General features: G+C 47.2%; 1 protein-coding gene across 1 annotated transcript; it reads left to right on the top strand.

Moving 5' to 3' along the window:
- Nucleotides 1-419: 419 nt before the first annotated feature.
- Nucleotides 420-6,106, top strand: LOC106892907. Its single transcript, XM_014950477.1, has 3 exons — nucleotides 420-453; nucleotides 960-1,936; nucleotides 2,120-6,106. The coding sequence occupies exons 1-3, from the start codon at nucleotides 420-422 to the stop codon at nucleotides 5,303-5,305; spliced, it is 4,197 nt and encodes a 1,398-aa protein (XP_014805963.1). The 3' UTR covers nucleotides 5,306-6,106.
- Nucleotides 6,107-11,358: the final 5,252 nt, after the last annotated feature.

Raw genomic sequence — 11,358 nt, 5'->3', positions numbered from 1 at the left:
TTATGTGAACTCTTACATGCCGTATGTACTGCCCGTGATGATGTTTATCACTTCTGGGAGAGGGATCAGGGTTATAATTTTGCTGTCTTGTGCTATATCAACTTATGATATGATAGCATCTCTGTTCAGATGGTTTTGTTGGGGTGTTTATTCAGCGCTGCTTTCCTGCCCATATCTCGGGGAATTTATTGATAAACACACTGAATCTATGAGGGAAGCAGGGGGGGATATTTTCCCCAGCTCTTTCACCTCCTTTTTTGTGCTGGATATGTCAGTTTTTGAAAATTTTGAATACCCTTGGGACACGCAAACCAGTTTGGTCTTACTGCTAGGTCTCCTGAATGTGTTTCAGATTTTGTTTAAGGTTAAGCAACTATTTAAGGCTACCACCAAGAGATCTGCCCCAAGGCTGGAGGGTCATGGGTGGCATGGCATGTGGGAGAACATGGGCAGGTATCTAGAGACCTTTTCACCTCCAATGGTCTGGGATCTCACCACCGAACAATTACAGGACCCTGATAAAGTGGTAGAATATTTGAAAGGAAAATGCTGTGGCTATTCCAGAGAGGCACAGCTCACTGCATTGTGCTGGGCCTTGGCCAGTATCTACCGAGCACTGCTCAATGTTGTGCAGCATCCTCAGGGGGAGGACATGGAAACCAGGCTGACAGACACTGTGGCTGCTCCAACCCCTGCGACAGACACTGTGGCTGCTCCAACCCCTGCGACAGACACTGTGGCTGCTCCAGCCCCTGCAACCAATGCTGCGGCTGCTCCAGTCCCTGCAACCAATGCTGTGGCTGCCCCAACCCCTGCGACAGACACTGTGGCTGCTCCGACCCCTGCAACCAGTGCTGTGGCTGCTCCGACCCCTGCAACCAATGCTGTGGCTGCTCCAACCCCTGCAGTAGACACTGTGGCTGCTCCAACCCCTGCAACCAGTGCTGTGGCTGCTCCAGCCCCTGCAGCAGGTGCTGCGGCTGCCCCAACCCCAGTGGCAGTCACTGCAACTGAACCAGAAAATCAGCCTGTGCCCGTGTCAGTCGCCCCTATCCAGAAGAAGAAATGCAACAAGAAATCAGTTCGCTTAGTGAGGGATGACAATGAAGCAGGGTCATCACGAGAACAAGAGGAAGAGGCAGAATCAGAGATAATCACTCGATCCCTGTCCCTGAGTGAGCTGCGGGACATGCGGAAAGATTTCGGCCGACTTCCAGGCGAGCACATTGTCACCTGGCTGCTCCGGTGCTGGGATAACGGAGCCAGTAGCTTGGAATTGGAGGGTAGGGAGGCCAGGCAGCTGGGATCTCTGTCTAGAGAGGCGGGCATTGACAAGGCAATTGGGAAGAAGACACAGGTCCTCAGCCTCTGGAGGCGACTCCTATCAGGTGTGAGGGAAAGGTACCCCTTCAGTGAAGATGTTATATGCCATCCGAGCAAGTGGACCACCATGGAGAGAGGTATCCAGTACCTGAGAGAACTAGCCGTGCGGGAGATGATTTATTGTGACCTGGACAATGCACAGTCACCCACAGATCCTGATGAGGTCCAGTGCACAAGGCCCATGTGGCGGAAGTTTGTACGGAGCGCCCCATCGTCATATGCCAACTCATTGGCAGTGATGGAATGGAGAGGCGAAGAGGGACCAACGGTGGATGAGGTGGCTGCCCGACTTCGGCAATATGAAGAAAGTCTCTCTTCTCCCCTTGTCTCAGCTGTGGAGAAACTGTCCCGGAAGGTCCAGCAACTTGAAGAGAATATATCCTCCCCGCCTGTACGAGCCAGTATCTCAGCTGTTAGAAGCAGACACTTCTCCACTCAAGATAGAGAATACAGGGAGTACACACCACGAAACACCCTGTGGTTCTGCCTGCGTGACCACGGAGAGGACATGAGGAAGTGGGATGGACAACCTACTTCAGTCCTACGGGCACGGGTACAGGAACTGCAAGGAAGAACCACCACAAAAGGGGATCCCTCCAGGAAAAGTGCTGCCCCAGTTTCCAATGTGCAGTTCCCCAGACAGTATAGAAGGCCTGAACCTACTTCTGATCCCCTTGAAGGAACCTCCAAATCATTTCTGCAACAAGCAAGTAACGGATACTATGACCACTATTAGGGGGGCCCTGCCTCCGGCCAGGTGGGGGAAAGGGACAACCGGATTTATTGGACAGTGTGGATTCGATGGCCTGGCACGTCAGAGCCACAGGAGTATAGAGCTTTAGTGGACACGGGTGCACAGTGTACCATAATACCATCAAGCCATACAGGGACAGAACGCATCTGTATTTCTGGAGTGACAGGGGGATCCCAAGAGTTGACTGTACTGGAAGCTGAAGTGAGCCTAACTGGAAATGAGTGGCAAAAGCATCCCATTGTGACTGGCCCAGATGCTCCATGTATCCTTGGTATAGATTATCTCAGGAGAGGATATTTTAAGGATCCAAAAGGGTACCGGTGGGCTTTTGGCATAGCTGCATTGGAGGCGGAAGAAGTTAAACAGCTGTCCACCTTGCCTGGTCTTTCAGAGGACCCTTCTGTTGTAGGGCTGTTGAAGGTTGAAGAACAACAGGTGCCAATTGCTACCACAACAGTTCATCGGCGGCAATATCGAACTAACCGAGACTCTCTGATCCCCATCCATGAGCTGATTCGTCAACTAGAGATTCAAGGAGTGATCAGCAAGACTCACTCACCCTTTAACAGTCCCATATGGCCGGTGCGGAAATCTAATGGAGAGTGGAGGCTAACTGTGGACTATCGTGGCCTCAACGAAGTCACGCCACCGCTGAGTGCTGCCGTGCCGGACATGTTAGAACTTCAATACGAACTGGAGTCCAAGGCAGCCAAGTGGTACGCCACAATTGATATCGCCAATGCATTCTTCTCAATCCCTCTGGCAGCAGAGTGCAGGCCCCAGTTTGCTTTCACTTGGAGAGGTGTCCAGTACACCTGGAATCGATTGCCCCAGGGGTGGAAACACAGCCCCACCATTTGCCACGGACTGATCCAGACTGCACTGGAAAAGGGTGAAGCTCCAGAACATCTGCAGTACATTGACGATATTATCATATGGGGCAACACAGCAGAAGAAGTTTTTGAGAAGGGGCATAAAATAATTCAAATCCTTCTGAAAGCTGGTTTTGCTATAAGACGGGGTAAGGTCAAGGGACCTGCACAGGAGATCCAGTTTTTAGGAGTAAAATGGCAAGATGGACGCCGTCAGATCCCAACGGATGTGATCAATAAGATAGCAGCTATGTCCCCACCAACTAGTAAGAAGGAAGCACAAGCTTTCCTAGGCATTGTGGGTTTTTGGAGGATGCATATCCCAGATTACAGTCTGATTGTGAGCCCTCTGTATCAAGTTACCCGGAAGAAGAACGATTTTAAATGGGGTCCTGAGCAACGACAAGCTTTTGAACAAATTAAACAGGAAATAGTCCATGCAGTAGCCCTGGGGCCAGTCCGGGCAGGACAAGATGTTAAAAATGTGCTCTACACCGCAGCTGGGGAGAACGGCCCTACCTGGAGCCTGTGGCAGAAAGCCCCAGGGGAGACACGCGGTCGACCCCTAGGATTTTGGAGTCGGGGATACAGAGGATCCGAAGCCCGCTATACTCCAACAGAAAAGGAGATACTGGCAGCATATGAAGGGGTTCGATCTGCTTCAGAAGTGGTTGGTACAGAAGCACAGCTCCTCTTGGCACCCCGGCTGCCAGTGCTGGGTTGGATGTTCAAAGAAAGAGTCCCTACCACACATCATGCAACGGATGCTACGTGGAGTAAGTGGATTGCACTGATCACTCAGCGAACTCGAATGGGAAACCCCAGTCGCCCAGGAATTCTAGAGGTGATTATGGACTGGCCAGAAGGCAAGGATTTTGGAATGTCACCAGAGGAGGAGGTGATGCGTGCAGAAGAGGCTCCACCATATAATGAACTACCAGAAGATGAGAGGAGATATGCCCTGTTCACTGATGGGTCCTGCCGGATTGTGGGAAAGCATAGGAAGTGGAAGGCTGCTGTGTGGAGTCCTACAAGACAAGTTGCAGAAGCCACTGAAGGACAAGGTGAATCAAGCCAATTTGCAGAGGTGAAAGCAATTCAGCTGGCTTTGGACATTGCCGAGCGGGAAAAATGGCCGGTACTTTATCTCTACACCGACTCATGGATGGTGGCAAATGCTTTGTGGGGGTGGTTACAGCAGTGGAAGCAGCAGAATTGGCAGCGCAGAGGCAAACCTGTCTGGGCTGCGGAATTGTGGCAAGATATCGCTGCCCGGGTAGAGAATCTGGTTGTGAAAGTACGTCATGTAGATGCCCATGTACCCAAGAGCCGGGCCACTGAGGAACATCAGAATAACCAGCAAGTGGATCGGGCTGCCAAGATTGAAGTGGCTCAGGTGGATCTGGACTGGCAACATAAGGGCGAATTATTCTTAGCTCGATGGGCCCATGACTCTTCAGGCCATCAAGGGAGAGATGCTACATATAGATGGGCTCGGGACCGAGGGGTGGATTTGACCATGGACATTATTGCACAGGTCATCCATGAATGTGAGACATGCGCTGCAATCAAGCAAGCCAAGCGATTAAAGCCCCTTTGGTATGGAGGACGATGGCTGAAATACAAATATGGGGAGGCCTGGCAGATTGATTATATTACGCTTCCACAGACCCGTCAAGGCAAGCGCTATGTGCTCACAATGGTGGAAGCAACCACTGGATGGCTGGAAACATACCCTGTGCCCCATGCCACTGCCCGGAATACCATCCTGGGCCTCGAAAAGCAAGTTCTGTGGCGACATGGCACCCCAGAGAGAATTGAGTCGGACAATGGGACTCATTTCCGAAACAGTCTCATTGACACCTGGGCCAAAGAGCATGGTATTGAGTGGGTTTACCACATTCCCTATCATGCACCAGCCTCTGGGAAGGTAGAACGGTACAATGGACTGTTAAAAACTGCACTGAGAGCAATGGGTGGTGGGACTTTTAAAAATTGGGATACACATTTAGCAAAGGCTACCTGGTTAGTTAACACCAGGGGATCTAGCAACCGAGCTGGCCCTGCCCAGTCTAAACCCCCACGTACTGTGGAGGGAGACAGAGTCCCCGTAGTGCACATGAAGAATATGTTGGGGAAGACAGTCTGGGTCAGTCCTGCCTCAGGCAAAGGCAAACCTGTCCGTGGGGTTGCCTTTGCTCAAGGACCCGGATGCACTTGGTGGGTGATGCGGAAGGATGGGGAAGTGCAGTGTGTACCACACGGGAACCTGATTTTGGGCGAGAATAGCCAATGAATGAAACTGTATGATGTTAATTGCTAAATGACCCTGCCATCTCACTTTGGTGACTGCTATTGGTTGTACTATAGTAGGAATCACCCAACTAATGACTGATGGACTCTGATGAGAAATCAAGTACGGTGCAGCCTTGAAGAGACCAGAACTGACCTCAGCAGCTGGCGCCCAGCAATTTCAATGAGACCAACGTCTTCAACCCATGGACATGAGCTACACCGGATACATCAGCCACAAGGCCCAGAGAAAAGATACAACATGCAACAGTCCAGCCCCAACATACACCATCTTGCATGCCCTGAGAGACTGTTCTAACAGATGGAGGTTGAAGTCATGGGTTAAATGAACTCAACAGACATTTTAGAGCGATGGCCCATAGACTAAGGACATTATACCTATATGTGTATATATATATATATGTCAGGAGAAACTGACAGTATACAACTGGAAACTGTAGGATCTGGGCATGGCATGAAATGGTATGGAATAAGGGGTGGATGATGTCCTGGGTCTGGCAGTGATGGGGTTAATTCTCCCCAGGACCTAGGAGGGACACAAGTATTCCATCCCATGTGAGCCATGCCCAAGGGGTAGCCGGAGCTAGCCGGGAAGGGGAGGGGACAGGAAGTTGGGGAGAGGAGGCGGTGACCCCCGGAGGAGTAGAGCGGTCGGGGGCGTCCCGGGAGCGGTCGGCGCGCGGCGGTATCGAGCGGCGGTATCGTGATCGCGGTTGTATACCCCTCTGTTATTGTTGTTGTTATTGCTCTTTGTTCCGTTCTGTTAAAATTGCCTTTGTCTCAACCCACGAGTTTTGCCTTTTTATTCCCATCTTCCCCTCCCGGCCGCGTGGCCGTGAGGGCTCTATTGTGTGCGAGCGGCTGCACGTGGGCCTTTGTTGCCGTCTGAGGCCAAACCACGACAACGGCACTGCTCCACAGAAGGTGCAGAAGACAGACCTGGCCTGGGACATCACACAGATCTACCTTGTCATAAGAGGGTGTCCTAAAGTGTGCTAGCTGAGAGGGACACAGGGCATTCAACCCCCTTGGCAATATGCCTGTTGCACCTCCAGTTCACCGTTTCCTCCAGGTCTGGAAGATGAGCCGAAACAGGCAAAACTCACTGAGAGACAGAAGGAGTTTGGTCCCATTTCACATTCAGAAGAAAGACCTTTAGCTTTTCCTTCAGATACTTGGGCTGTTTCTAGAGAGGTAACTTCTCTCTTGCACTAGCACAGGTGCCTATGTGGCTGAGGGAATACCTGTGTGGCAACACTTGTGCTGCCACTGTGTTAACTAGGCTGGTCATCTCAGCTGGAAAACCTGCGGCTGTAAATATGAGACCAAACAGCGTATGAATAACAACCATTAATGGATTATTTTACAGTGTGCATGTGTATGCATGTGTTTGTGTGGGTGGTGAATGCATACAAGATGTTCCTACAGATTCTTGTAGAACGGAAATTTAAAAGTGGAATTGAAAGTGGTGAAATTACTGTGTGCTGCATGAAAGTTAATAGAAATGTCGTGCAACCAGATGGTTTTTCCGTAAGTCATTGCTATAGACTGGTATTGGCCTCTCTATATTAGTAAGATTATGCTTGCTGGTAAATGTCCATACCAAACTGATGATGCATTAAGGAACAGTGTTTTTAATCAGTAAGTGTTTGTCTGTCTATCGTGTTGATTTTATTCTCCTCGGCATATTCACTTTCGTAGTGGAAAGATCTTAAGATGAATGAGCTACAGCATCAAAAGAAGATGTCAGAAGTATCTTTAGAGGTTAGGATCTTTTATGTGGATTTGGAGGTTTTAGACACTTGTTAAATTTAAGAGTTAAAAGGGAACAGCTTTGACTGATGATGCAATGCAATGTTGGGATTGCAGGAAAAGAAGATCCCAGCAGAAGGCCAGCACACAGATGTGTCGGATGATACTGCATTCCACACACTAGAAGTCACGATCTCCTCACTGAGCCATCAGACCTTCTCACTGAGCCATCAGCGGCATTGCTTGGCCTTCCTTACATTTGAAAGTACTCAGACATACTGGAAGAAATTCCAGTCAGTGCAAATAAATTTAGCCTGCTGCTATAGTAAGTGATAGTACCAATGTTCTTTACTTGGAATCATAATCCTCAAAACAACTGTAAGCTAAGAACACACAGAGTCTGGTCCATTTAAGTATTTTTCTTTGCTTCTTTGTTCTAATGGAGCAAGGGAATTATTTTGTGACTTAACAGTTACATATATTTTTCTGACTGTCCTGTTCTCTGTTATACACAGGAAAGAGAGCCCTTTCAAATATGAAAGATTCTTCAGCCCCAACACTTAAGAGTCACAGAATCACAGACTAATTCAGGCTAGAAGACACCCCTGAGGCCATGGGACCAGACTACCTGCTTATAGCAGGGCTAATTTCAAAACTAGGTCAGCTGTCTCAAGGTCTTGACCAGCTGAGTTTGGAAAATCTCCGAGGACAGGACTCCACAGCCTCTCTGGGCCCTGGTTCCAGATGCATAATCACTTTCAGGATTAAATTTTTTTTCCTCATATCCAGTCAGAGTTTGCCTTACTGCAAAATGTGTCAATTGCCTCTTGTACTTCTGTACCGGAACTTGTACAGACGCCTGGTGCATCTCTGAGAAGAATCTGTCTCTGCCTCCTCTATAGCCTCCTGTCTGGCAGTGGAAGATGGCAATGAGCCTTCCCCTTTCCCTTCTCTTTTTAAAGCTAAACAAACCCTGTTGTCTCAATGTCTCCTCCCATGTCATGTGCCTCCAACCATCCTTGTGGTCCTCTGCTAGACTACCTCATGTAAGCTGGACACAGTTCTCCAAATGCTGCCTCATGAATACCAAAGTGAGGGAAATGTCCTGCTGGCAAGCTTCTTGATAAGATCTTCCTTCTTGCTTTTCTTGGAGGTGGGTGTGACATTTGCCTTTCTTCTTGACATCGGGGACCTCATGAAAGTACCATAATCTTTCAAATATGATAGAGCGTGGCCTTGCAATGACACCAGCCAGCTCCCTCATAAACCTTGGATCCATGCCACCCCATCCCAAGGACTTGTACACATCCCCATGCTTATGCTGATGCATTTGTTTACACAGTCTCTGACTTAATCTTCCCCTACCATTAGCAATATATGTTTCCTACAAACTCTGCCACAAGGCATGCAGCTTCGGGAAGCTGAAGGCAGACTTTGACAGTGAAGACTAACAAACAGAAGAACACGAGATGTTCAGTCTTTTCTCGGTCCCATATTACCAGGTCTTCTGCCTTATTAGATATTGTTTCTAGCTGGTAATACTTTATCCAGAGGAGGTTTGGGTGTTCAGATTCTGCAATAAACTTTCACTTCTGAAAATCAGGTCTGTTTCTGGCATAATTTAAATATAAAAGTTTTGTAAGAGAAAAGAAAGGAAGAGGCTGTTGAACATGAACGTTTGCAGAAAAAGAGAGTTATGGATCTAAACAGACAGTCTCTTGCTGGGCTGTTACTTGTCAGATTATTCCTCACATAATGGCAAACATTTCCCATTTTTAAAATTCAGGTAATAAAAAAAAATCATTATACGGGGAAAACAACCGACAAACCCAACAAGTCTTAATTCATTTCCCAGACTGTAACTCAACACAAAAAGAAAACACAGATGTTTCATAACACAGCTGTAGAGTGAGCTTTTCCAGGTTTGTGAATTTGGCACCCTCCTGCCTCTTCGGGACCCAAATTAATGGCTCAGGGCAGATGGCCCCTCTCTGGATGTAGCTCTGACTGTGCTGCTGCAATAGGGATCAGAAGGTAAGCACAAGCTCCACCAGCACAAGCTCTTGGGATCTGATGGAGACTGAACCTGAGATAATTTGTGCCATGGGTTTCGTTGTTTAGGTTATCCCACAAAATCGTAAGTCATTTGCAACTACATAAGCAACAAACACTGACTTCACAGCCCTGTGCAGGCTGCCCAGACTAGAAATATGACAAAGGGGAATTTGTAAGATTTGTCACCAGTTTAAGCCATTTGTAGAATATGCATGGTAGAGAACGGGTGTAGCTTTTGCTCAATCCTGTGTGCATCAGCTGGAGTTGTATTCCAGTTGCCTGAGGGATGCAGTGACTGTTGTTGGTATAGCTGTAAATTATGACTTGCTTCAAGTGAAAAGGGGGCAGGAAGGCTACTATTATCCAAAAGGGTGCTCTTGAGACAAACTGCCGTGATTGTTCCTGTTAACAGTGATGATAACAGTGCTCTTAACACATATGCCTTGCTGAAGGCAGGTATACCTAGTCATAGTGTGGCTGCCCAGCACAAGGTTCCTTCCTACATGCATTCAGTGACCAGACCAAGAATGTCACTGCATTACAGAACATTATTTTACAAATCTCTGCCATTCCACAACTCCATGATGTAACCTCCTTCATTTCCCTGCTCCTGCAGCCAATTCCTTCTGGTTGCAAAGTCTGTAGCCCCCCTTCCCACCTCTCCTGAACCACATACAAATTCAAACACATCACTTCAAATTCACCTGCATTCAAATACATTTTTTCACAACTAAAATTAGTAGAATTCTATGTCTAATAAAAAAAAAAAAGAAAAAAGAAAAGAAGACGACTTGACGCAGAGGGGTCAAATGATAATTGTTGGAATGAATTCTCTGCAATCTGATACTGCAAAGTAATCAGGTCTATCAGTTCCCATTGCCCCACTGAGAATGAAGGATCATCAGTGTTTCATGGGTTCAGCTGACTACCAAAGAAAGATTTCCTCTGTGAAGAATTAAAATGAACAGAGAAACTCTAGGTACCAGGCAGATCTCCTGTTCTGTAGTCACTGCAGTTTATACAAGGAACCACAGCAATGCAGTAAACTTTCTCCCTGTGGGACCACGGAAATGGGTCAGTCGTATCTTTTTGATGTGCTTTATCCAGATTTGTTTGGCACACCAGCAAGCAGACACTTATTGATTTCCGAGCTTAAAGTTCCGTCATAATAGGGACAAATTTTTCACACGGGATTACTTAGCCTCAAGGGACACAAGGGGACAGAAAAACAACATGACATTTTAAAGAATTAGACATTGCTTTTCCACTAATAGAGTGCGCAATGAAAGCATGTTTGATCTGTTTCTAGAAAATAGATGAAATAAAAAAAGATTTGGATCAAGCAGAAAAGAACAGGATTTGCTGGTAGCAAATAGACAGCATTTTTCACCTCCTGAAATACCTAGCATGCTGTTTGAAGTAGATATGATAATTATGAGCACCATGTCAATGCCCAGAGAGATAGAAGAAAGGAGTCATACCGTCTATCACTGGATAATTAAAATTACCCTTCCATTACCATCCAAGAGGGTGGGATGAGATAAACTGTGTATGTGGCAGGTAGGACGAGCAGAGCAGACCACAGTGGATCAGAGATGTGTGAAGGCAAGAAGCTAACCAGTATGCAAAACCGAGAAATAAGGGTCCAGTAAAAAGAAATACTTCATCTCACTGCCTCCTCTTTCCCTTATGGCAAGCGACAACACCAGAAACTAGAACGTTCTCACTTCCCTCAGCTCTACTTAACATTCTTTAGCACTGCTTCAGCTCCAGGCCTCTTTATTTCCTAGTAAAATCTTGCAATCGTCCCCAAGGAAATGGGCAGTTCTGATAGCTTTCATTTCACTTACGGGGTAACAGAGGCCAAAGATGTAAATGTATTCAGCTATAGAAATCTTCCTCCAGGAATTCTGAAGACAGTTGTTTGATTCAATAGAAGTCAGATATGAAAGGACTTCTGAAATACCCACTAACCACCTGCCTTTTTAGGCACATATATGCTTTTAAAAACTAGATACAAGTGACTCATTTCGAAAAGTGATATAGAAACTTAAGGCTATGCCTTATGCTAGGTCTCCAGGGAGAAAGATCACAGAAGTTACACTTTAAGTGCCCTTAAGTATTTGGGTATTTGCAAACCCTTTGTGGGTCCTGACTTTTAACTTGCCCGGTAGGTCAAGGTAGCTACTCAGCAAGAAATCTGAACTTGATTGTTCATAGATGGAAAGA

The sequence above is a fragment of the Calidris pugnax genome, unplaced genomic scaffold, assembly GCF_001431845.1.
Source record: "Calidris pugnax isolate Ruff unplaced genomic scaffold, ASM143184v1 scaffold24, whole genome shotgun sequence".
NCBI lineage: Eukaryota > Metazoa > Chordata > Aves > Charadriiformes > Scolopacidae > Calidris > Calidris pugnax.
The sequence above is the reverse complement of the archived record's forward strand: the minus strand, read 5'-3'. Positions and strand labels throughout refer to the sequence as shown.